Source organism: Uloborus diversus, chromosome 5 (assembly GCF_026930045.1).
Source record: "Uloborus diversus isolate 005 chromosome 5, Udiv.v.3.1, whole genome shotgun sequence".
Lineage (NCBI taxonomy): Eukaryota > Metazoa > Arthropoda > Arachnida > Araneae > Uloboridae > Uloborus > Uloborus diversus.
The window spans coordinates 20798595-20826112 of NC_072735.1; the positions used below are offsets into that span (position 1 = coordinate 20798595).

At 32.7% G+C, this 27518-nt stretch overlaps 1 protein-coding gene across 1 annotated transcript; it reads right to left on the reverse strand.

Annotated features, from left to right (window-relative positions):
- Window positions 1-429: 429 nt before the first annotated feature.
- LOC129222706 (neuroglobin-like) lies at window positions 430-19831 on the reverse strand. The gene is made up of 3 exons (XM_054857237.1): window positions 19644-19831; window positions 2811-3042; window positions 430-582 (listed from the first exon to the last, which is right to left on the reverse strand). The coding sequence occupies exons 1-3, from the start codon at window positions 19829-19831 to the stop codon at window positions 430-432; spliced, it is 573 nt and encodes a 190-aa protein (XP_054713212.1).
- Window positions 19832-27518: the final 7687 nt, after the last annotated feature.

Sequence of the window (27518 nt, forward strand, 5' to 3'; positions counted from 1 at the left end):
AACGGAAGTTTACTGACGAATGATACTGGGTAATACCATTTTTTTTTCTGCATGGAATTGCTAAGCTATTTAGTTTCAAAACGAATTCCATGTTCCGAACTTCTATATGAACCATAACAATAATTCCATGTTTAGGTTCTGGAATTCCATGTTCAGAATCTCTATATGAACCACAACAGTAATTCCACGTTCAGGTTCTGGAGTTCCATATTCAGAATCTCTATATGAACCATAACATGTAGTGACGGGTCCGAACAGCAAACATTTGGAGTTGGCGTCATCTTGAATTAAAAGTTCTTAAGCCATTTTTGATGTAGGTCTACAAGATGGTGGCTTGTTTCACTTATTATTCTTCACCATTTACGGTCATAATCAATGAATAATTACAGCGGACGGTTTTCATGCCTCGCTGAGCAAATTGCGGGTGGGTCACACACTGTTCTGCTTTTGAGTCCCATCGAAGCCTTCTACTACGGTTTGCAGAATAAAGTGGATCGTAGTTTTGTAGATACTTTCCATGTTTTCCGTATATCTGTCTTCGAGAACTTCTTTTACGGCAGCCAAGAAAGGTTCTTCCATTTTCTGAAAAGATAGATTGATGCAAAATGATTACATGATGCAAACAAGTTGGATTACACGGTGAAGAGTTCATTATGTTACAATGGGGTTGTTTCCTTCAGTCAAAAGTAGTACATTTTTGTCACTGAAACTGATAGAATAAGAAAAACAAATAACATGGACTCAGAAAATACTTTCACTTTCCCAACAGTTATTTTTTAATTAATTTTTTAAAATGTCCGATTTTTGAAACAAGGCGTTGTCTTGATGACGTCACAAATGATGCATTTTACCTCATCTTTCTACCGCGATTCCACGTTATGATAATCAAGAAGCGAATTACAGTTGCTCTCTACGCTTGCTAACAACCATATCGCTGCCAATACACGTGAGTAAAGATGCGAATTAAAATTTTTTCTCTGTGACTGGTAACACAGAATGGCATTTCATCATTTGTGATGTCATCGGACAGAAGCATAAACATTGATAGCGCGCCGATTTAAGTAATTTTTTAAAAATATTAAACTTAAACAAATTATTTAAAAAACAGTCAGATCCCATGTTTTTAAACATGCTCTTTCAGAAAAAAATACTTTTAAAATTTTGGAAACGACCCCATTCATGAATAACAATTATCTGTCTTTCGTTATTATTACCTCCAGTAAGGGGAAAAAGTTATATACGAAATAGCTTAAATATGAGGTGTTTATACTACTTTATTCCCTATCCCCTCACTTTGAAAATACCAAAAAAAAAAAAAAAAAAATTCAGCCAAATTCCAGGAATGATTTCATTAGATCATACCTCCAGTGAAAAAAATCCAAATGACGGGGGGGGGGGAATTAAGATGTTTCGTATTATTTACAGAGCTACAGAGACAAGACAGGCCCCTTGTAAATTTGGTTGCAAGGCCCTTCTCTCTTAAAACTTATAAAATGCACTACTCTGTTTCGGTGCCGGGGCCCTCTCAATAGCGGGACCTTTTGTTTCCGACTAGGCAGGTAGGCCTTTCATCGACCCGGTTTATTGGCTTTATAAAACAAACTAGTGGTACCCGCACGGCTTTGCCCGTAGTAGAAAATGAGAAGGTCATTTGGTTCGCCTGTATATTTACAAATAATGGATGATGAATTTCTCGCCAATTTGCTATGTTAATTTGCTCGCCCATGTTATGATAATTTGCTCGGTGAAATTTTCTTAAAATTGGAATAGAAAAAGGAAAAAAAATCTCCCAACTTCAAAAATTACAAGCATCAATTAATGTACTTTCAATGCCATATGCTAAATACAACAATTTTGAATTTTATTATGAATTTTAGAAATTAAAATTATGATTAAGCATTCATTTACTGCACAGTCTACCCTGTAAGTCCGAAGAGTCATTAAAAATTCGGCAACTGAAAACCTAGGTCTGGGGTGGAAAAAAAGAAAACTGAATGGAATGTTGGAAATAGTAGACGTTTTAAGTATTTTTTCAGAAAACAAAAGAAAATAAGTGTTTTCTGAATGCATTACACGATTAATTGAATCGTTTATTTCAGAAAATAGTCAAACTGCAAAACTTCTAATTTCAGGAAAAGGTTTCTACCATCATTTTAAATTGTTCGATAGGGATTGCAAAGTTTTTTAATGAAAGAAATACACCTAAATGTGTTTTCCTTACAAGTTAAAGTATTCAAATCGTTATCGAAAAATTTTAGTGCAAAAACGTAACTAAAAACATTTTCCAGGAATTACATAGACATTTTATCGTTTGACAAGTTTTTGAAATAATTTTTTTTTTCTGTAGTATTGTGTCTTTTGTAATTTTATATTTTTTGCAAGATGATACAAATTATTCTAAATTTTAACTATTATGCTTCCGATAATTTATATATTCAAATCGCTTATTCCATATAATTTTTATCCGTATCATCAAACTATTTATTCCATACATTCAAATATCAATTCGAAAAAAATGTAAACAAATAAAATGTAAACAAAAATGTAAATACAAATTCAAATACAAATGTGACGACCAGCAACAGGCTCTTGACCCAGCTAGGCTGGTCCTAGTCAATTTAGTAGTCCTCAATGAAGATCAATGGCTTTCTGAAAGCTATTCCCCTCCCTTGCTCATTACCACCTCTTCCGGCAAGATGTTCCAAGTGCCCACAACCCTACTAAAGTAGTAGTGTTTCCTTATTTCCAGGTTAGCCTGAGATTTGAATAGCTTAAACCAAAAAAAATGTTTTACCATCTGGTATGCTTACCCAAAAATATTCACTTTTGAATCCTTTAATTTTCCTATGTGTTCTTCCGATGTTGTGCAAGTAGTCAATACAGTGGTCAACATTGTCCAAGGACATGATGCTTTCGTCTAGTGTCTCCATGACTTTTGTCGCGTGCTCTCTTAGCTCTTCACTCTCTTCCCGCTCTTCCCTGGATTTTAAATGCTTGAAGCTCTCGAAAAGATGCAAAATATCTTCATTATCTTCGAACAATCTGTAAATAAAACATAGTATGTGTTATTCTGGAAATACTAGAAAATCGCCCGTCAAGGTATGACGGGTGAAAATTGCTTGAACGAAGTCATTGCCTGCATAGTGATATTTTGATAGTTGAAATTTTAACCCTAACTCCAGCGGATTAATCCAAAACGCCAGTAGATATCGTTCATTGTTGAGTATTTTTTCGTTTCTTCATTCCCCTGAAATGACAGTCTTACCAGTAAAACAGTTAAGTTGCCGGATCAAGTTCAGCCCTGTCAGAATAAAGCATTTCCCTGCATGTCAAACAGTGCCAAAAAATATTGTCAAATTATCATGCTACGCGAGTTTCATTGTTGGTGACGTCAGAGCGTTACTCAATTAGTGAACTCGCTATTATATATATGAGGATTGTCTCATTAAGTGCTTTTTAGAGTGATTGATAATCGAAAAGCGAACAATTCTGCCGGGGTAAGATAAAGCGCAGTATCAGCAGAAATTAGTTTTTGAGATAATTTGAAGAAACATGTTTTGGATTCTATACTAACAGGGAAATGCTGGAATTATACGCTTTTTTCGTGTTTTCTTTTCAGAGATAACTAAGTAAAAAGCTTGTACAATAAAGGGTAAGAACAATAGATAACAAAAAAAAAGTATTGCAGTTACTACGCTTTACTTTCCTACTGCAGAATTTCATTCTGCATAGGAAATATTGATATATTTTCTTATGCTGCAAAACAGCATATAAAAACTTCAACTGTATTAGATCCTTGTTTTCATCGCATGCACTATTATATGAAGAACATGGACTCAGCTTCAATAAGATGTAATTACCCTTTTGAAAATTTCCAGAAGTACTATTTAAATAATTTTTTTGGCGCAATAATGAAATTATCTAATGGTGTCCGTCACTGCGGTAAAATGATTTTTAAATATTTTTTTCTGGAAATCTTTAAAATTTAAAAGCATTATGCAGAAGTCGAGTTTGTGCTTTTCTACTTCAATAAAATGCAGATTATTTATTGAACATTTCCAGTAATAAATATTAAACAAAATATTTTGGCTCAGTAACGTAGATATCTCATGGGATATGTACATTACTGAGAGTAAAATGATGTTTAATTTTTTTTTTTTTTTTTTTGAAATCTTCAGTTGCATTATATAGAAGTTGAGTTCATGTTTTCATTAAATTCCTGCAAAGAAACAATTATCTAACATAATTTGGGTCTTCGTAGGGTCCTTCTACATTTGTGAACACAATTAGTACGCTAAAAAAGCGTTGTAAGTTTTTACAGAATTTTTTAATGCATTTTAAAAATCACCTCAGATGTAAACCAATATAAAATATAACCAATGGGAAACTTTCTAACCAGTTTCTGTGGAGCCATACGACCCTGGTATCGCGTACGTCAGAGAATACTGATGGCGTGCCCTGTGATCCAGCAGCCTCACTAATCAATAGGACTGAGATATGGCTTGATATGCTTGAGATCGTAGGTTCTACTCCCCTCCTTGTTTGGGCTGTATTTTCCTTTCTTCTAAATAAATTGCATTGTGTAAATCAGTATCAATATTATTACTGTTGCTATGATGGCAGCCGCGGTCCTAGCAACTTTTATTGCAAAATACCTGGACTTTTTTTTAGTGTCATGAATGAAAAATAATTACTTCATAATAGTAGCAATAAATGTAAAATACATTCAAGCCACAGCTAAGAAATCTCATGCATGACTTACGATATAGAAATCTTCATTTAGAAATAAATCTAAATCAATAAATGAAGTACATTATGACAAAATTATAACGCGATATACATTTATGAATGAAAAAAGTTGGTATTCACGCAAAGATAATATTTAATATTTACAATTGTTTACTATGTAAACTCTGTGCAAAGTCGTAACAAGCTTCCGACGTAATTTAAATATACGACTCTAACACGTAGGCTTCCACAAATTGTGAAATATTTTTATTTTCTAATACAAATAAGATATTTTTAAAAATCCGCCTGATCTGTCAAAAATATTTTAAAATTATTAATTAATAAACAAACAGGGTATCAATGCTATACAGGATACCATTTGGAAAGCTTTTCGCTGTTTTATATTTGAGTCATTCTACAAAAAGTGTAACTTTTCTGTCACACGCCTTTTATAGAAAAAACTTTAATTAACAATTCATTTAGCAATGCTTTTTAATTTCATCAAAAATATATCTATTTAAACCTGCAAAATATTTTTTAATAATATATTTTATTTTAATATATTTTTAGCTTACAACATGTGAATTCTTACCTCCGTGGCATGTTACGCACCTTGTGTGACTGTTTATGTTGCTTAATAACTTATTTAATTAAAAGTATATATTTATTTATTTATTATTCCTTTCACAAGTGTGTCAAATACTAATTGTTTAAGTATATTTAATTTTTTAATATTGTGTTTTAGTTCGCTTTAGTAGGATAAGGATTCATGTCACACAAATTCTCAACTCCGTTACCTAAACACAAAATGCCATTCCTCATTACATGTCTGTAATGACATCAAATTTTATTTTCCATGATACAAGGGAGCCCCCTCGTTAATTTCCAGCCATAAAGAAGTTGTTAGATTTTTGTTGAAAAACAAGAAAGTAGATTTTGATTTAAAAACTAAGTGTGGTTAATGCGACTTCTCACCTCCGTGAACTTGAATTTCAGGGATGTAAAAAAATGTAAAAAAAGAAGATTGTAACAACGAAGAAAAAAAATAGTTCCCTGAAAAAATGTATCCATTAGGGCTATATAATGGAAAAATTCCTCACCTCCATGACAGACCTTATCAATGTTATTATTTCTGGGGTGAAAATAAATGATGGAGGGAAAATACATCAATCTTATGCATTCTACCAAAACTATAAATTGCCAGTACATTCTCAAATTTACTAAATACTATTATTTAACACATTTTTGAACTAAAAGTATAACTACTAATTAAGTCATACTTTAATTAAGAGAACTTAATATTATATTCTCACTAATCATTAAAGTAGCTCATTGTTTGCACAATGAACAAAATTACTACTTTGATATTAAATTGCCTCAATTTTTAAACATTAAAAAACATTTTTTTTTTATTTCCGTGAACAAGGCATTTTTAATTTGTTTTATTTATGAGTAAAATAATTGGAGCTTAGCTGGGCCATTTTTTATGGTTACTTCTAGTAGGTAACACTTTCATGTAAGAACGAAAAAAAAAAAAAAAAGAAAACAAAAGGTTTCGAAATTGTAAAATATTTGCGTTCAAAAGTTAGTTTTCTGGAGAATTACTCATTTGTGACTAGCAGGAGAAGTTCTAAATTAAAAGCCTTTGCCTTTAAAAATAAGGAAATATTTTACCGATTTAAGTCTCTCTAGGCATCTATACTAAATTAAATAAAACAGAATAGTATGATAATAATGCTTCTTTTGTTGTCAATATCAGGCTATTGGAAACAATATTTTAATGAAATAAAGAACAAAACTTCTACAAAGAAAGAAATTTTTATAGAAGAGATTTGCCTCGTGTATTGAACTGACTTTTTATTGTTTTGGAAAGGTATTATATAGGTAAGTTACAGACAAAAGATTAGTTGAGAAGGACGTTGCCTTTAGTTCAAAATATCTTTTAAGTCCTTGGAAAAAGAAAAAAATTTCTTCTAAATAATGAGCACAAAATATTATTAAATATTCTCTTATTCCCTTTGATAAGTACTCTATTCTTCTGTCTTTATTTTTATTCCATGAAAATATTTCTAAGAAAATTACCAATTAAAAAGCGATGGTGACCATGTTAGATCAGAAACATTTCTCTTAAGGGTACAGGGGATGCCCTAACTTACGTTTAGAAATGTTAGAATTTAATATGATGTTTGAAAATTTCGTTTTGAATAAATTAGAAGTGACTAATTAATATAAACAATACATAAAGACATTTAATAATAAATGTTAGTTTTGTTTCTAGTGGACTGCATATTGGCTACTAACCATTTGTAACCCTAGTGCATTCCTCTGTCAGCAGCATCCATTCTTTCATGTGGCACTAGTATCGCCGAATGCCAGTACCACGAGAGTTTTGACGCCCTGTTTCTCCACTACGTGGAGACACCTGAGCTTTTGAGAGACCAAACTGCTGGAAATTTAATTTTGTCGAGAGTGTTTGGATTCAAACGAATACTCTAGGGATCTTCGGCATGCGACGTAGACGCTGTTGATTTTCTGCGTTTTTACAAACCATCGACTCGAGCCAGGATCGAACCTGCACCTACGGAAGGCGGAGGCCAATATATGACTGCTAACCCACTCTGTGGGCTAACTAATAATGAATTTCAGGACATGGTTTTTGCCAAGAATGTGGAATTTTCTTTCAATATCGATAAAAATCTGAAGCAATATGGTTAGAAAAGTTTTTTTTTGTTGAAAGATACAACAAGTCCAAAATTGTGAAAAGATGACTCTATGCTTTTAATGTTTAAAATCAAAATCTAGTATCAGTTTGGGAATTATGTAAAAAGAAATATATTAATATCATACTTTTCAGCTTCATAAATATCTTCTTTTTAATTTAATTTTGACACTTAAAATTGCAGGTGTATTGTCCTTAAGGCATTATTGTCCTTAATAGCTAAACGCGTCTAAGGAATTAATGTTCAAAAATTTTTCAAGTTTTGCATAACGAAAAAGATAAAGTAATTTCTGTTTTCATTAATAGCCGCTATGATATGTCTGAACACTTTGAAAACGTCTCATGTGTTTGTTTGCAAATATAACCATAAGTTCCATACAGGTATAAGGTCAAAAAAATTCCAAGTGTCGTACATTTTTTTTAGATAAAAAACACTTTTTTTAAAGACTCGTACCTCTACCAGTGCTGATGTTGGGGGAGGGGGGTGTGGGTAGAGCGCGAGAGTACATTATCCCTCGACATATTTGCTTTAGTATTAAAAAAAATGCGCATTTAATGTAAATTTACTTTACAACTTTTTTAAAAGCGAATTTAAGCCGAATTTTTAAATTTAAGCTAGCATAAGGTAGCTGAATCTGAACTGACCTTTTTTGGCCTAACAAAAATACGTCAACCTTGACATCTACTCTATGGGAAGAGGGTTGAAAAAGAGAGTTGCTGGTTTTTCGGAATTGAAAAAAAAATATTACAACACAATAACCACAGTAAACAGAAATATTTCAGTCAAAACATCCTAAGTGCAATATACGAGTAGCATTCATTTTATTTATACCAGAGGGTAATAAGGATATTTTAAAAATAATTTTGTCTTCGCTCATTATCTGTTAGAATTATTTGGAAAAGAGGAAGGCATTTTTTTTTTCAGATCTAAACTAAAAAAAAAAAAAAAAAAGCGCATCACGGGACGCTCGGCAGAAGTTATGACTTTCATAGGATTAAATTATTATCATTTTTTAATCCTATGAAAATAACGATTGGCTTACGGTAGCTGTAATAAGCAACGAAATTTTTGCATCGTATGTTATCTAAAAATCTTGTAAAGACTGCATCAAGTACAAATCCGTGACTTTTAGTAGCTTCTTCTGGCTTATTAATCATTTGTAATTGTAATTTGAATTTTAGAAACAATAGTAAATTTTTAGCTCGATCAGAAGCAAAATAACTTTAGCATCTCCGGTTAAAATTAAAGGAATTGTATAATAATTTTCATTAACTAAAGCAGAACCTCCTTGTGTATAATTTAAAAACTGTTTATGAATAAATTGAATAATACTTGAAACACTTTGGTTTGGAGATATATATATATATATATATATGTTGGCAATAATAATTTGTTTCTTTGCTTCATTGAGACATTCGACATTCCACTATACACATTTCACCAATATCGTTTTGTGTAGCCGTATTAAAGCTTGCAGCATTATTAACATGTAATCCTATATTTAGAGTGACAATATTTATGCAGTCAAGATCATTCTGACAAACTACTACGCTTCCTGCTCTTATATTTTGACGCTTTAATTGCACAATACGTTTAAAGGATGGAATAATTTTAATATCATCATTTTTGCCCCCCGCCCCCTGCAAAAATCTCAGAGACCGTAACTGCACACTTTATTGAATCCCCGCCTCTAAATAACTAACTTTTTAACGAGTGAGTGTTTTAAATTTAAAGTCAGTTTAAATTTTATTCTGTGATGCAAAAATTAAATGTTTGTTTATTATTTTTTGTTTTCTCGACCGTGCCCACCCCACGCGTTGCGGAGTCTGCGGGGATAAAGTTCGTTCAAAATATGTACACCTTATCATAGTTCAAAACCCTAAATGAAGCGAGATATTTTTAATATAACTAATCGCAAAAATGTTTCTGTTTTGAAAATAAATTTAAAGATTAAATGCTGTTTCGAATACATATTGTTTACAATGTTATTGATATTATATTGTATTATTAAACTCACCTTTCGTTACGAGATTGCGTTACGTTGCGACGATCATCCATCCTCTGTTAGTTTCATTACTTTTTCTACTATCACTTAACGCTTAAAGCTGATCCAAAGAGTAAAGAAACAAAATTTCAGCGACCATGCGCGCTTTTGTCGTATGCGTGAACGAAAGGAATGCTAGACGAGAGTTGCGCCGTTACGCGCGTTATGTCACAAATCGGTTTACCCTCAGATAAGGAGTTATCACTCAAAAAATAGCCTATAGGCTTCCTCAATAAATGGACTATTCAACACAAAAAGAATTTTTCAATTCGAACTAGTAGTTCCTGAGATTAGCACGTTCAAATAAACAAACTCTTCAGCTTTATATTATTAGTTAATCATTAAGAAAAATAAGACAATGATACGTATATAATGTTTTTGTTTTGCGAACCTTTTTAGCATCGTTTAGGATTTACTCTGAAAAGTACTCTCGAGATTTGCCTCATAGCTGACTCGAACCTACACCCACTGGATCGCAAAGCCCACACTTTCAGATCAAGACACCATGGCTACTCATATTCTGCGTTCCAAACATTTTATATTATAATGTAAATTTTCCCGTTTTCATAATATTTTTTATTGCTGCTCCACTCCTATTAGTTATAGCGTGATGTTATATATAGCCTATAGCTTTCTTCAATGAATGGACTATTCAACAGAAAAAGAATATTTCAATTCGAACCAGTAGTTCCCGAGATTAGCGCGTTCAAACAAACAAACTCTACTGCTTTATATTATTAGTATAGATAGCCTTCCTCAATGAATGGACTATTCAACACAAAAATAATTTTTCAATTCGAACCAGTAGTTCCCGAGATTAGCGCGTTCAAACAAACAAACTCTACTGCTTTATATTGTTAGTATAGATAGATTATCTTAGTTATCTGAACGGAGTCAAAACTTAAAGAAAAGAAAGAACACCCTTCAATTAAGGTTTTGCATCAGCTAGAGGCGTTTTCGAAAAATTGATTTTTAGACCGTAGGTCGTTTTTTCGTCATTAGCCGGCCCGGTAAGCTATAATATGAGGGGAGAATTTCTTCAAGAAAGAAGAAAGATCTCGCATACCGACAGAAAAATAATCCACAGAAATAATATCTAAGATAAGATATTGAAAAGAAATGTTTTTATTTTTGAAAATTTTATACATTTTTTTTTTTGCTATCGCTGGCTGCTTGAACTGTTATGGCTTAGATGGCAGCAGTGTTTATTATTACATTTAACCGCACGGTTGAATACAAAATCAGTTGAACTAAATTCGTTTTTTAAGCGTAGCTTTTCGAATGTAGTAAAAATGTGACTGGCTATTTGTTTTTTTCCGAAAGAGAAAAAAAATAATATTTTATCCATCGAGTTGTTTGTAATTTTTATGTTTTGCTTCGTATTTTAATAAATATTCAAAGGTTAACTAAATAAAAAGCGTAATTTCAATTTGGGGTAGTAATTATTTTATTTGTGCAAAGGGTCCATAACTATCATCAGAAAAATCTACATTTCAGTATGCGATTTTTTTTTCTGAACAAAAATTATTCTACTGTAGTCTGAAATCTTAAACCTGATACTTATATTTTCGCTTATATTATGCTTTAGTTTTCTGATCGGAGCCCTAAGTTTCAAAAACAAGAGAAAAAAAAAATCCTTACAAATAAGAAACAATTTAGCTATAGGTTGCATCAAGTTTTAGTAACAGCAACGAGCATTCCAATCTCATTTATTTTATTGCCTGACTTGTGTTATTCATTGTAGTTTAAATGTTCATGCAATGCGTGATTAGTCTGGTTTTTCTATAGAGATAGTTCGGGCTGGGTCCGAACACTCATTCTTCTGGTTACCAGTCGAACGCTCTGCCGATCGAGCCATTCAGCTCTGTCAGTCACGCCGCAAGTTTAACAAAAAAATTAACCAAAAATCTCAGTCCGGTGCTTTAAAACACAGGGTTTTTTTAAACAAAAAACAATTTTTTTAAAAAACGTGGGTATATTTTTCGTCATTAGCCTGCGCGATAAGCTTTAAAATGAGGGATATATCAAAGAAATCGATCAAGAAATAAGGAGGATCTCGCGTAGGAATAAAAAACCGACTTCAGAAATAATATATAAGGATTATTGGTTAATTTATAAGAACAAAATGGCAATGATACGTACATATATATTGTTTTTTTACAAACGTTTAGGGTTTTCTCCAAAAAAGTGCCCTCGAGATTTGCCTCATGGCTGACCCTACGCCCACTGGATCGCGATGCCCGCGTCTTCAGGTCGAGCCACCGTGGCTACGCATATCCTGCGTTCCTAGCATTCTATATTATAATTAAATTCCCCCCGTTACGCGCGTTATGTCTTAAATCGGTTTACCCTCCCATAAGAAGTTATAATTTCAAAAACGGTTTTGCTTATTAATATTCCACTATGAAATGCGCCTAGGAGTGTGAAATTTGTTCAAATATCATCCGTCAGATCCATGACGAATAATTTATGATAGAACAAATCATTAATCATTCATGATGAATGCCGTTCATTTGGTGTAGTATATGATTGTCATCGCGGTGATACGCAATTTAACATAATAAATTGCATTATTCAAAATAAAAGATTTAAAATCTGTGTCTAAGTTTCGCAGTATATGGTCTCATCTCTCATCTTTCTCGAAACGAGATATTTTTAGTGTGGAGAAACTGATATGATTATGCATACTTGTTTCTCTAAATGTTTTTAATGTTTTGTGAAATACACCCAAACCTGTTTTTAAGCGGTGGATAGGGACCACATAAAAAATCGCATAAAAAAATTGTTCGAAACATCACGAGTAGCCTTAAAATTTTTTTTCGCAACACAGTAATTTTTTTTTTTATGTGGTGGATAGGGATCGCATAAAAAAAAGTCTCACATGGAAAATAACTCTAAAATTTACAAAATTGTAATATTTAAACGAAATAAAAACAAACCAAGTGATGATAATTTTTGAAGAGTAGTCGGAAAATTTTTGCCGAATAAGGAAATTTTTGTGGAGATTTCGGTGACTTCCCATCGGGGTGCCTATATTGTCACTTGAAGATATTATATCGCACTCGTTTTAAAAATAATTTTGTCAATTGAGTCCCAATTTGATTGAAATTTTAACGTATCGCACAAAAAAAAAAAAAAAGACCGCATAAAAACAGGTTTGGGTGTACTTTTAAAGTTTTCAACAACAACTACTTACCAGGAAACCACAAGATAGTTTAATAATGAAAAAAAAGTAGCAATTGAAAGATAATTATATGTGAGACTAATTTCTTCAAGCTTAAATTATTTGCCCTCGTGTCCTTGTTATCGAAAAATAAGGTCTTAAGGAGGCCGTATAAAGGGATAATATGAAATCATTTCAGGAGATAAGAGGCTATCAGTTTCTTTTTTATTAATTTTTATTAAATTTCTTTGAAATTTTCATCATAGTTTTGTGTTGCTAATACTAACTCAAATATAAAATTTCATTGAATTATTTTATTTTTTAAATTTAAATTTTGAGTTTATAACGCTTTTTTCATATTACTGCTAAAGTCTGAAACTTCATCAAAATTAAAAAATTCTAGCTAAATATGATACATAAAACAATCCAAAATAAAATGTAAGGAGTATTTTTTCAAGAAGCTGTGATGCAGATAAATAATAGAAAAAAACTCAAAAACTAGGCATTTTAGGTAAAATGCGTCCATATTTTAATAAAATATAGCAAATATATTCAACACAGCTAACTGAAAAGAATTTTTTTTCCCAACAAATTGTAAACAAATCTCTTAAGTACTTTCCTTTAACCTTTCAGCAAACTTAAATAATAATTAATTAAACTGGAACAGTTTGAAATATGTTAACATGCCAAAAATTATGTTTTGAGAAATTCAACATTTACTGTTTCGACTGTTGCAAATTCGTCCCCCTCTCATTGTTAAATAAACAATTTAATTTTAATACAAATTCACCACAAGTTAGGTCTTATAATTTCTTGCAAATGGTATAAATATTAAATATTTAAACATTATATGCATTTTTTACTGATGCATTTTATGTGCATTTTTTAGTAAACGAAGGAGAGTGACTCCCAAAAAGTCATAGCTTCGCCAATTTTTCACCGATTCAAAAAATTCAACAAAAAAGCTTCAGCTAAAGGTCTAGATTTTAGAAATATACTAAAAGAAAAACCGTTTTTTAACCAATTTTTACTCATCTGAAAGTCCTTTATCGCCTTAAAAATAACTTTCACATAACAAAATACTCCGAATTTATGTAAAATACACATAGAAGTGCAATTTACGTCAAAATTTTATCTTCCAAAACATTGCAATAATGGAAAGTGAGTATTCAACACAGAGTCAACGCCCTTTTCAATGCAAAACCAGACAATTGATGCTGGTTTACTGCTGTTTTGATTTCTTTAGGTCTCCTGATTAACTTAGACTTTCTTCAATTACTCGAAACTTTTTTTTAACGATATTAACGAACGTAACTAAAATGTCCTTGGGAAAAGCAATATTTGATTTGATAAAAAATAACTCTGGTGTTAACTTCAGATTTATGTTTACCTTTTATAATAAAGAAATTAATTGTGTAAAGTAACTTCATGCCTTGTAGCACTAATTAAAAATATTAATTAAAAACAGATGAGCTTTTTTTAAGAAGCAAAATAGAAAGAAATAAAGTGAAAAAGATGTATACGGCCCATGTCAAGTTTCTAGAAAGTACAAGTAACAGTGTGCGTCACAGCAGCATATTAAATTGAGCTTTTTTTCTGGAATGAGATGCAACGAATGGAAAAAATACTCAAATAAATATCTTGTGAAAGAAGAGAATGCTTATGATAACAGATCTTTCAGCGCAGAAAGGTCAAAAGGAAACGTTTTCCCTGCATTCTTGAAACTTTTGTTAGAAAATAGAATTAATGGGATGGGAGAATTCCATCTAAATAATGAACTTGGAATGATGAAACGAATTCTGAAGCAGATGTTGCCATCGGCGTCTGCGAAAAAGATTTAGGAGCATCCTTTTCTTTGTAAAAAAATGCCTTGCCATTTTTTTTTCTAGAGATCTTATATGATGTAAAACTCCGCAATATGTATTTTTCCTGGGATTTGTTTTTCAATGTAAATTTTTTTCAGACTCGTAATATTCATTGAATGAAAGTTCTCAAAGATCTATTGGGGTCATTCCATGTCAAGTGATCCAAAAGTTCAGAAATGTTTTCACTCACTATTTGTATTTCTTTGAAATTTGGCACATCGATTGTATCTTTCAAGGTAATCAAAAGTTCAAATTTTTAGATTTTTATCTCTTTTATTTATTGATTTATGAGACTTTGATTTTTAGAATCTTTTCCTCTTTTTTTTTTTTCATGGATGCTTGAACATAAAATGGACGATAACTCAGCACCAAATACAGATAGAAAGATTTGGTGAAAAGCATTTTAAAGTAAATTAGTTGCTGTTTAATATGATATGCAACATTACTAATTTGTAAAAAGTTTCATTTTTAAAAATTTAAATTTAAATTTAAAATTTAAATTTCTCAGAAAACATATAATGATTTTTTTTAATCCCAAAAATGTTTGTGTATTTAATCTTCATTTGTGCAAAATTTCAAGTTGGGGTCTCAATGGGACCATACTTTTATCTGAAAGACCTTTATGAATTTTTGAATAAAATTTGACTTAAGAAATAATAATATTTTTCAGATTCTATTTAGTTAAATATGGGATTCTCTTACTGGGGTGATGGTCCAATGAGTAATAAGTAAACACGATTATGCTTGAAATGAATTGGCATGAACTTGTAGATAGGTAAGCCCCCCCCCCCCCCCCCTCGGCACAAACACTTTTAATCCTTTTCTTTTTTTTAAGTTTTCAAAATGTAATAAAATAAAATAAATAAAATAAAATAAAACGAATAGTAAACTTATTCAAATGGTAAATGTTCTTCTTTAAAGCAAGATGAAGTATATCTCCCTCCCCCCCCCCACTCAAACATACGATTAACACTATACTAGTATCACCCAATATGTTTTCTTTTTTTTTCAGACCAAGTGTTTCTTTTTAGATCATAACTTCACTAAGTGTACTTGATTAATTCAGTATCTGATAAGTAAAGTTATGATTCAATTCATCCCCTACCCCAGCACCAACCTTCAATTTCAGAAGGAGGTAAGAAATAGTTTGCCCCAAGAACATAGCAAAATAGTGTTTCCCCCCATGTTGTTTTAATGTTTTTCCATTCTTTTCACACAAAACTACAAATAAATCAAAGTATCAGATCATATTTATGTCTTTCTACAACATCTGGAGTGCAGCTGTTTTTTTCTTTTCTTTATTGTTTGGTTTCTTTTCAATTTCTGTTGTGAAGGAGAGTAATGCAACGAAATCCATCTATATATTAAAAGCAGTTATAGATCAAACAAACTTTGCTCTTTTACGCATAACCTTCCATGTTGTTAAGCTTCATTCAAGATTGTCCACCCCCCCCCCCCTCACTCCACCATCCCACTTTCAAAAAAAAAAAAAAAAAAGCTGCAAATGAGTGTAATTCTATTGTACTTTAAGTAATGTACTTTAAAATGTTTTTTTACCAAACCTTTCTATCCATATTTGGTGCTGAGTTATCGCACATTTTATGTTCAAGCATCCAAGAAAAGTAGAGGGTTTTTCTAAAATTCAAAGCATCATAAATCAAAAAATAAAAGAGATAAAAATCTAAAAATTTGGAATTTTGATTACCTTGAAAGGTACAATCGATGAGCCGAATTTCAAAGAAATACAAAATTGTGATGAAAAAACTTTGGATCACTTGACATGGAATGAACCATTGTTTGATTGTTTCGTAAAGTACACATGAGATTTACTTATGAAGAGTGAAAACTAAAACAATGTGCTTATGTTTAAAGTTTTTAAATTTAAAAGAAAAAAAAGTTGAAAAAAAAAAGTATTTGAACATTAATTGATATTTTATGTTTTTCAAATAGGCAGTGAGAAGCAAAGGGGTGTAAGTGGCAAAATTTACAGTTTGGAGATAACCAGTACAAATGATAGGTGAACCTCTCCTCCGTCTTGGGGCAAGGGATAGTACTAGTAGCCCTGGTAGGTGCTGCTGTGCAGCATGATATAGAAAAAAAATAACAATGAAAAGCCTACTTAGGAAGTTATTTTACTCAAAACTCAACAATACGCACTTACATCTCTTTGCTTCTCACTTTCTCAATAATTTTAATACAAAAAAAAAATAATTTTTTGGCAAAAATATTTTTTTTTATCTATCATATTTTCATATATATACAATAGCCAATGATCGAGTAACGCTCCTGCCGTCATCAGCAATGAAACTCGCACCACGGCATAGTAATTTGATATTGTGTTTTGGTAATGTTTAACATGCATGGAAAGGCTTTATTGTGTCGAGGCTGAACTGGATCCGGTCACTTAACTGTTTTACTGGTAAGACTCATTTCACGGAATGAAGAAACGAAAAAGTGACGCTATCTACTGACGTTTAGGGTTAATGCGCTGGAGTTTGGGTTAATATTTCAACTATCAAACTATCACCAAACAGGCAATGGCTTCGTTCAAATGTAGAAGCAATTTTTACCCGTCATATCTTGACGAACGATTTTTTAGTTTTAAAGAAGTATTGTTTCTTTTAAATAAACGAAATAACTGCGGAGAATTTACTTACTTACCAGGGAGCCGCACGAATTGCGTCATAATGAAAATAATTTGAATAGGTAGCAGTGGAAAAAGTCAGAGCACAACATTTTTTTGATGCATGAATTATTTGCTTTCGTTTCCCAAAACACAGAAACACGATGGACTCGTCGCCTCCTGAAGTAGTCTCCCAGAAAAATGGTCCCGGCTTACTACCAAACTCCATTGGATCCCACACTAAAAGTACTACCCGATTTCATCGTCTTTATGAGGCAGGACCATCTTCTGCAAAAATGCCGAAAGAGGTCTTGTATTTCTCACTGAAACTCGCTCAATTTGGTAACGTTTCTAAAACATTTGACAAACTTAACGACCTCATATTTCGATACCGGAGAGACGAGAGTAAGCGTCAAAAACGTATTTCTCAATGCTCTTTTGATCGTTGCTTATTAAGTTATCTTTTCTTTTATCACTATCGTATGGCTTGCTAGTTAGTATTGTCCACCTCACGAATGTTGTCATTCGTTTTCTGACGAATCTTCTTCAAAACCAATTAAAAACAAAAGAAATTAGGGGCATAAAAGTTTTCATTATAAAGTATCGATGTTTGTTTACAATTTATCAAGCGGTGTGCATGAGATAATTGATTTTTGTAGTTTGCCTACTAGACTATTCTATTGTGAACGACTTTGTTTGTATTCTTCTACAAATTTTTAGTTTTTGAAACGCTGAAAATATTATTTAGAAGATTTGTTGAATCGTTCAATTCGGATGAATTTGTTCAATTCGATCTAACTTTGTCTACTAGTAGCGTAGCGAGGAAGTTCCTTCTGGGTTGGGGAAATCAAATTTCTGGCTTTCCTTTGGAAGATACAGTTGATCGTTTTCGACTTGATCAAATTATGTTAGAGTTAAATGTGCCTTTAATTTTTCGTAGGACCTATGATCCAGAAGTCTTCAAAGGGATTGATTTTTGTTGGGAACTTAGAGAACTTTGTAACAACGCCAGATTTAACTTGAATCAGTCGACATTATTATACATAAGGAGGATATATATACATATATATATATATATATAGAAGCCCTTCTGTGACGAGTCCGATATCCAACCGATCGGACTAACTCAGCAAGTTGGAAACAAAATGATCTCTTCCATTAATTGTTATGTACCTGTGATGTTCAGAATGTCTTGCAATGATGAAGAAAATTCTGCAAAAAAATCTAGATTTAAACATAATTCTTCTTTTTCAATTAATTTTGATCCTTATCTCAAAAAGTTTCTTTTTTTCACGACGTAGATAAACTTCCACGGGTGCATCTAACCTAATTCTGAGAAGATTTAGACGATTTTCAGCTTTGCACCTGTCACTAGTACAGTTAGAATTTACCTTCTGGGAGGGGAGGAGGGTTAAGGTTAGTCCACAATTATTACACGAAAGTAAACTTTCATATTAAAAGTAACAATGTGTGTTAAAACCATTAGGAGAGGGTTGATCTTCAAAACCCCCTTCTCGGAGCACGTGGGGATATCTTCTTTCCCAGACGCCATTTCCAGTTTTCGATGTTGGCACCATCTAAATGCCTTTACCTAAGAATGCATCAATGGGGGGAAATAATAGACGAAATAATGATCAAAATAAAAAATAATTGTGCAAAGATCATACATAGTAGTTTTAAAACTAGTTCTCATATAGATCAAGACTATATGACGCAGTAAGAAGCAAAGGGATGTAAGTATACTATTTAAAGTTTCGAGTAAATAGCGTTTAAAGTTCAGATCTTAGGTAGGCTTTCACTGAAAACATTTTCTACATCATGCTTAACAGCAGCACCTACCAGGGCTACTAGCGCTATTTCTTGCCCCAAAGTAGATGAAAGGCTCTGCAATCGTTTGTACGGGTTTTCTCCAAATTTTTATTTTTGTCACTTACATCCCTTTGCTTCTCACTGCCTCATATGAGGAAGTGAGAACCAAAGGGATGTAAATGCGAAATTAAAACTTTGGAGATAACCAGCGCAAATAGTAGCGAAACCTCTCCTCTGTCTTGGGGCAAGAGATAATTTTAGTAGCCCTTGTATACGCTGCTATACACAGAAACTTCGAAAAAAAAAAAAAAAAATAGCGAAAGCCTACTTAGGATGTTATTTGTGGGAAGATTTCGATTATCGGGAATCTGGTGATCTTTCTTAATTGGCGTCAAGTTTTGGCTCCAGCGCCTGCGCGAGAGGTATTTTTCTTTGCAAATCAAAACAAAGAGATCGGAAACATCTATTCACATAGGGTTACTATGAATCAGCAGGGTTACCCAAATAAAATTATTTACGCCAAAAATGAGACGACCGCGCCAGATTCCCAATTATCGAAATATCCTCTTACCCTTAAACCGCATTTTTACTAAAAACTTGAAAATGTCCACTTACGTCCCTTTGCTTCTCACTGCCTCATCATAAACACCCTTGGTTTCATAAAAGAGATAGGTGCTACGACATTTCTTACTTTATAAACATGATAACCCCCGTCTGCTCCATAGCTCTTGCAATGGCCTTCCAAGATTTGGAGATGCTGAATTTCTGGCGCACAGTTAACGGGATTCTGGGATCCTGAGGGGGCTCCGTGGTCGTGGTGTGGTTGAGATCCTGCATCGATTTGCCATCTTTGGGAACTTTGGCAAACGTGCAACCCATGACTGATCGGGTTGGTTTCCGTGTTTATGAATCAAGCACTGCTGTTGGTGGTCATCTCTGCAACATAGTTTTCAGAAATATCTGCAGAAAGAAAATGTTGTATTAGAAATTAAAGACACCAAAAGAGACTGTTTTACAAAATTATAAATTAAAATTTGAATCACTGAAATAATTTTATACCCAGCTAATGTAACGCATCTTACGCAATTATCAGACTAGTTGAGAGTATACATAACTGCCTCGTTTATACGGTGTAACTGCGAACCAAAGGATAACGTTCCCCATCGGATCAAAGGACAATAATTTGGATCAAGGGATAACAACGAAGTTGTTGGGACTGAAGGCAATTCAGATAAAAGAAAATCCGGGTAATATGGGTAATAAGAAAAATACATTCGTAAATAAGCAGGCTTATCTTTTATAACAGCCAAAAAAAAAAAAAAACCCGATCTTTTGTGTAACAAAATTATATAGGCTTGTTAATAGGCCATGTTGTTTTTTAGATTACCATAATTTATTGAGTTACCTATGCTGGAGTTGTGTATTTAATTAAAATAAAGAGCGATCATTTGGCACATTTAAAGTTCCGTTCTTGCTGTCATAATTTATAATTATCATGTAAGTGAATATATTTTTTTAACCTTAAAACTTTTTAACCGGATAAACCGGAGATCTAGATAAATGGGGTCCGGATAATCAAGATTCTATTGTAGCATCGAGATGGGCCCAGAGACTTTCCATGTGCCGCTAATATTTTAGCATTTCAATTTATAAGTTGGTTTTTTCTTTGGATCTTTACCAGGAAGCCATACCTAAAGTGCAATATTGAGAAGCATTTAAATAAGTAAGAAATGAAACAACATAGTGAAGAATGTTTTTTGACGCATTACTCATATGAGGCAGTGAGAAGCAAAGGGATGTAAGCGGCAAAATTACAAATTTGGAGATAACATGCACAAATGGTAGGTGAACCTCTCCTCTGTCTTGGGTCAAGAGATAGTACTAGTAGCCCTGGTAAGTGCTGCTGTATAGCACGATTTAGAAAAAAATTCAATAAAAGCCTACCAAGGACGTTATTTTTATACGCGTTTTACTCAAAACTTAAAAATGTCCACTTACCATCCCTTTGCTTCTTACTGCCTCATATGCCCTCGTTGCCCCTCTATCGAATTATAATGTCTTAAAGTTGGGCGATATAAGAAGATTTGGGTCTGGTGGGGGAAAGTGGTCAATGGGGTAAAGTGGTCATACGTCAGAGAAATGGCTATAGTTTTTAAATAAATGTTCGAATGAATGTGAAAATTTTATTTTAGAGTAGGGGGGTTAGAAACTAAATTTTCAATACAAAATTTTACAACTGGAAAAATGTTATGTGGTTAAAAAAATATTTTGTGTGAATATGAAAATTTTTAAAATCTAAACACCTCTTTTAACTTCCTCGGGAAACTTTGTTTGTTAGAATTATGAACAGATGGATTATACAGGAAGCTTTCTACATGTCTCAAGAACTCTTACTCGTTAGCAGTTAGCTCAATCTCTTTTTGATAATTTTTTAGAGCAAATTATGTAAGATGGGGTAAAGTGGTCATAATATTAGGCTTAACAAATATCGTTCTTCTAAAGTCACTTAATATTTAAGTATAAGGCAGATATAAATTAAAGCTTAATTTCACTTAACATGTATTGTTTTTACAGTAAACGGGGTTAAATTTACGAGTATATGCGTATGCATACGCATATACTCGTGTAGACACGTATATATACGTATTCACAGAAATGCACCAATAACTATGCATGTGAGTGTCCACCAAGTATTTTTTTATCTATATACAGATATACATTCGGCTATACACGTATATACTGACTTAAACTCGTATATATATGAACAGTTATACACACAGGTAGACACGTATATACGCATTCGTATTCGAGTAGACCCTTACATACAAGCTTATGATATACATGTATACAGGGAGACTTTAAACTCTAGGTGATATTATTAATAGGTGTTAGAGGGGAGGATAAGAAGCAAGAATCATAGGGAAAATATGGTCACTAACACAACATTGACGCGCTACATGCACGCAAAGCCAGAAACTAATGGATGAAAAACAGGTCACAAATTTATTTCACAAAGAAAATTTTACACAACATTTAAGGTCTCAAGAAAGTTTTAAAGGGATTTATGAAATTTGCGGAATGCAGCTGTAATACACGCGTAGCAATCACAAAACACGCTCTGTTGCAATAACGAGACTTATGAAAATCTTTCATCAGTCGCCGTGCCTTTGTTGCGATGCACGTATTAGAGCTACTACAGGCCATAACTTTTAACAACTCCGCTAAATATTTCTTAAACTAAAATGCTGGGTAAAATATTCTTTGTGCAACAAATTTGTGACCTTTTTTGCATTAATCAGTTTTTGGCTTTGTGTGCATGTAGCGCGGGCAGCAACCAGAAGTTTCTCATAATGCTTTGCTTCTTATCCTGCCCTCTCACACCCCTTAGATTTTCGCTCAAGAGTTTGGATTCACTCTGTAGGCATGCACGTATATAAGCGTTCAAACTTGTGTATGCATACATGTACTGGTGTATTCAAGTAAATGTACGTATATGCGTCTTATAATCGTGTTTACACGTATACATACGTATATAATCGTGCTTCCATATATATACAAGTATATACGTGAGTAGTAATGTACCGACACGCACCACGAGTTAACTCGTGTATACGTGTTCATGTATGTATGTACAGTTATATATGCGTATATACGTCTACTATACACGTATATACTGAGGTATGCACGCATATACTCGAGATACAAGTGCATATCCTCATATGATGTTCGTTTACATGTGTATATACTCGTGACACATGTATACACGTGACACGTATATACTCGTGAAGACACGTATACACTCTTATAGATTATCCCGTAAAAATTCTTATATACTCGTGTATACACGTATATGCTTGAGTAGGCACGTGCATGCATGTATCTGATGTATACATGTATCTACTCATATATAGGAACGTGTTTACTCATGTTCACAAAACACGTATATACTCGTGTATGCACGCATATACTTGTACATATACTTGTAACTATAAAAACCGAATTATCCAAATATTAGGGTTATTTATAACGGTTTTGCAGCTATTTTTAACTATGACCACTTTATCCCACCCCATGGGGTAAAGTGGTCATAAATACATGAAGAAAAGAAAGTGTTTAAAACTAATTAAATCAATATCTTTTTTTCCCTAAAATTCAATGTACCGTGTTCTTTAATAATGCAATGTAAAATAACAACAAAAAAAAGTTGAAGTTTTTAAAGAAATTATAGCATTTTTTGTCCACCTAAGATGAAAACCTACGATTTTATGACCACTTTACCCCACCAGACCCTACCGAATTTGGCTGGAAACTTAAACAGTTGCTGTAGCTCTTTTAACATTCAACGATGTCTAAATTCTGATAGCCGTTTCCCGAAAGAACCTTTCATTTCTAGCTAAATTTGGTGACTTCTTATAATGTCCACAGATTGTAAGATCTTATTTTAACAACGGTGGGACGGTGAAAAACGATTTATTCGTCAGAAAATATGATTCATTATGCTCTTTTAATTGCTACTTATTTAATTGTCTTTCATTATTACACTATTTGTGTGGTTAGTTCTTTGAATTTTATCTCGAACCAATTCCTTTTTATTATTATAATTTTTTTGCCGTACAAATATTAAATTGTTTAATTTCCGTTCACATCCAAATTTAATACAGAGAGTGTGCGGGGGGGGGGGGAGAGAGAGAGAGAAGGAAAGGACAAAAATAAAGTAAAAGTAACAAAAAAAAAAAGAGGAAAAAAAAGATTTTGTTGGGTTGTTATTCCAAGAATACAACGCATATTACTGTACGTTGTTGTGAATATCATTTAGACGTTATTCATCTTCATTACCTTCACGTAATGTCGCTTAATTTAGAGAAACTACTGGAGTCAATTTTAAAGAGAAACCAAGTTCAGCAACTCCTTTTGTGTAGTTTCATTTATTTATTTTTCAGCTTAAATTTAAACACGTTAACTTCGTTATCTTGTACGTAAAATTGGTGTAACTAAAAGCAATTGTAAGCTTAAAAAAACATTTAACAAAATTTGCTTTTTAACCACAAAGCAGATGTTCCAACACAAATAATCGAAAATGTTTCTTTGAAACTATGTTGCGGTCTTCAAAGAAAAATACAAGTTTTTTATTGAAGAATTTTTCCTTCCGTTAGAAGCTCGATTTCTTTAGAGCTGGCTTCAATTACCCGTACAAATTGTTTAGTATAAGTTCGAAAATAACTTAGTTGTTTATCATAGAACGCAGTTTTAGCAACTGCTTAAGAATTTAATGTTAGAAAAATTATATCATGTGTCTTTATTCTATTTATGGACACCTATAACTATTCTTATTTTTGTGAGGTTTTATTGACTAGCATTAATATTTTACAGAAAATTACAATTTATAACATAAGCGAAACTAAACTTCATATTTCTGTATTACTTTCCCACACAACACAAACTGGTGGATTAGACGTTGAAAAGTCGTCGAATCTGGTCCAAACACTCGTCTATAACTGATCTAAAAACCGCCCGTAACTCGTCGAAATGTCCCCTCAGAACAGTCGAAAGTCGTCTCGTACACGTCGAAAAGACGACTGCAATGGTAAAAAAATGTGGAATTAGATCAATAATGGACGATATCCATAGCGCTAGGTAACGTTTCCAAGAACAGTTATAGATAATCTAAAAAACGTCTTCTAGGAGCGCTTATTAACGCAGCACAATTTTTTTAAAAAAAAATTCTGGACTCTTTAATTGTAATGTTTATACGACACATTTCATTTTCCTTGACCTTTTAATATTCATACATTTTTGTCTAATCTGCCAGTCCAATTTCTTAGTACTTATTGCAATTACACTATTAAACTTAAGACCTTATTTTCAATTTTTCATGTGTGCAAGCTTATCTTTTTATCCAACAGTCTTATTTTCATATATCAATTTGAAACAGATCAACAAGATGAATAGGTTTACCGAAATCAACGCGCTATAAAACAGAAGCTAAAGTATCACAAGTAAAAAGCGGGGATGCTCAACGTACGTTGAAGTACGTGCTTCAACAATAACATAGCAACAAGTGTTGCCAAACATGTCAATTAATTTATAAATATCATCATTGTCATTAATTTTTTTTAAATGAAGTTCTAGCCCTTTAACCGTTGTTCTACAAACTAATGAACTATTTTAAATCCACTTTTCGCAGCAATTAGCACCACCGCAATCCGCTCTCACTCATCACTGTTTGTGTTGATTCTACTGGACACTTCTATTCGACGTTTAGTAGACGACCCTTGTAGATGATCTAATTTACGTCTGTAAAGGATAACTAATAGATGTCCAATTATAGACGTTTAATAGAACATCTAGAAATAACGTTTATTAGTCGTAGAATAGATATCACCTTTAGATGTAGATGAGTATAGATGAGTTTTAGATGAGTTTCGACGAGAAATAGTCGTTTTATGGACGAGTGTGCTGTGTGGGTTGCTACTAAAATTTAGTAGTTTTATTATGCAGGGGAACAGTATTGAAAAAAAATTCTGCTGAGTTGGACTTTTGAGTTGTTTTAGGATGAAATGTAGGCAAGTTGATTTCTAATCTGTAGTTGGTTTTTTAGTATCGTGACAACATTTTTTACTTCACTTTCTGTAAATGTGACAGAATGTTTGTCCACGGTAGGGCGCGCATCATAGGAAGCAGCCCTACCTACTGCCAAGGCCAGAACTTAAATTTTGAGCAAGGAAAGTAGTCCGTGTTCATTAGTCTCCCAGAAAGGTAATTATTTTGCATTGCATATGCAATATAGGCAATTGTTGCTTACCTATTTTTTTTTGTCTTTTTTTCTATTATTTAAAAAAAATGTCACGTATATTTTCTGAACTGGTAGCTTTAAGCCCTAAGAAGAATAGAAACGGGAAGTGATAAATTAAAACACAGATCATTTTTGGACTCAGAGACCGTAAACTAGTCAAACAGAATTCAGAGACCTGAAACAGCAAAATTGATATTCATACATCTTATACACTAGAAAATCGCCCTTCAAGGTATGACGGGTGAAAACTGCTTCTACATTTGAACGAAGCCATTGCCTGCTTGGCAATATTTTGATGGTTGAAATTGTAACCCTAACTCCAGCGGTTCATTCTTTTCTTATCAGTAGCTGAGTTCGGTCCCTCTATCTACCTTTTGGTAGCAATTAGAACGGATTTCGGGCATTTGTACTCCGCTAAAACACGTTTAATCAGTTACTGGGGTCATAAAATGACCTCGCGCGTCCTGCCGTTTGTTTTACAGACCAACTATTTTGAATGGCTAATACGGTTATTTTATTTATATCCCTTCAGTATTGGAGTTATTTCATGTAAAATGGAATGCCAATAGCATACTAGAAAGAATAAGATCGTTTTCGAACATTTTTTTGCTGAAATTGAATCAAATAATTGCTTTATCAATGAAGAATATGGAGGCAAAGATTTTTTAGAAGAGAAATTCTTAGATCATTAAAATTTCAGCGAATATGATGCAGAACTGTAAAAAGGATGGATATTATTTAAATGAAGTGAATAATTCTGATTTTTTTCTGCAAAATATGATCTTCACTAATAATAAAACTGAAAGTCTCTCAGTCTGTCAGAACTCTGTGACGCGCATAGTGCCTTGACCGTTCTGCCAATTTTCATGAATTTGGCAAAGTTAGTTTGTAGCATGGGGATGTGCACCTCGAAGCGATTTTTCGAAAATTCGATGTGGTTCTTTTTCTATTCCAATTTTAAGAACAAAACTATCATAAGATGGACGAGTAAAATTACGAAATTATCATAACGTGGAACCGTAACATGCGTACAAGCCAATTGGCGAGAAAATTCACCATACATTATTTGTAAATATACAGGTGAACCAAAAGACCTTTTAATTTTTCTATTACAGGCAAAACCATGCGGGTACCACTAGTATAAAATAAAGTGAGATGAGTTTGCCTTGAACGTAGAGATTTTTTTCTTTTTTTCAATAAAAAATGAAAAATTTTTAGAATGAATTCTACACGTTTCTGCATCAAAAATACCATTAGCAGCATTATAGTTGTTATAAAGTTTTTAAAGCTCACATAAAGCGTAATTATCCGCTGTGTGTCTAAACTTGATTTAAAGAACAAACGTAGAAATACTTTCATTATAAGTGCAATGTAAAGCTCATTTATAAATCGCAATTATGTTTAAAAATTCAATTTTAATGTCAAAAATTATAAGACGTTATGGTTTCAATAGTAAACAAGCCGAAAAATGATGTTTTTATTTGCGAATGACTGGGTTTTGGTCTGGAGTCATTCAATGACCCCCGCGCGTCTTAACGTTCGCTCAGGAAACGCGCGTTCTCTCGGGTTAAATAACTTTTTAGGCAAACTTATGTGAAAAAAAAATAAGCTAGGAAATATAATTTTTAGTTTCTAATTCTGGAGCATATGCATGAATTCAGATACTAGTCGCTTACATAAGAATAGAATATGCATCTATATTGTTTTAACTTAAACTGTAACTGCCTTTCCTCAATAAATTATCGTAAATCCGGAAGAAAGTGTTAAATCACC

Coding starts and splice junctions, on each gene's coding strand:
- LOC129222706 (XM_054857237.1), bottom strand. CDS start 19,831: ATGGGTTGCACGTTTGCCAAAGTTCCCAAAGATGGCAAATCGATGCAG. Junction 3,043..19,643: donor GGGGTTATCATGTTTATAAA/GTAAGAAATGTC, acceptor TTTTATTTACAG/ATTGTTCGAAGATAATGAAG. Junction 583..2,810: donor TCAAAAGTGAATATTTTTGG/GTAAGCATACCA, acceptor CTATCTTTTCAG/AAAATGGAAGAACCTTTCTT.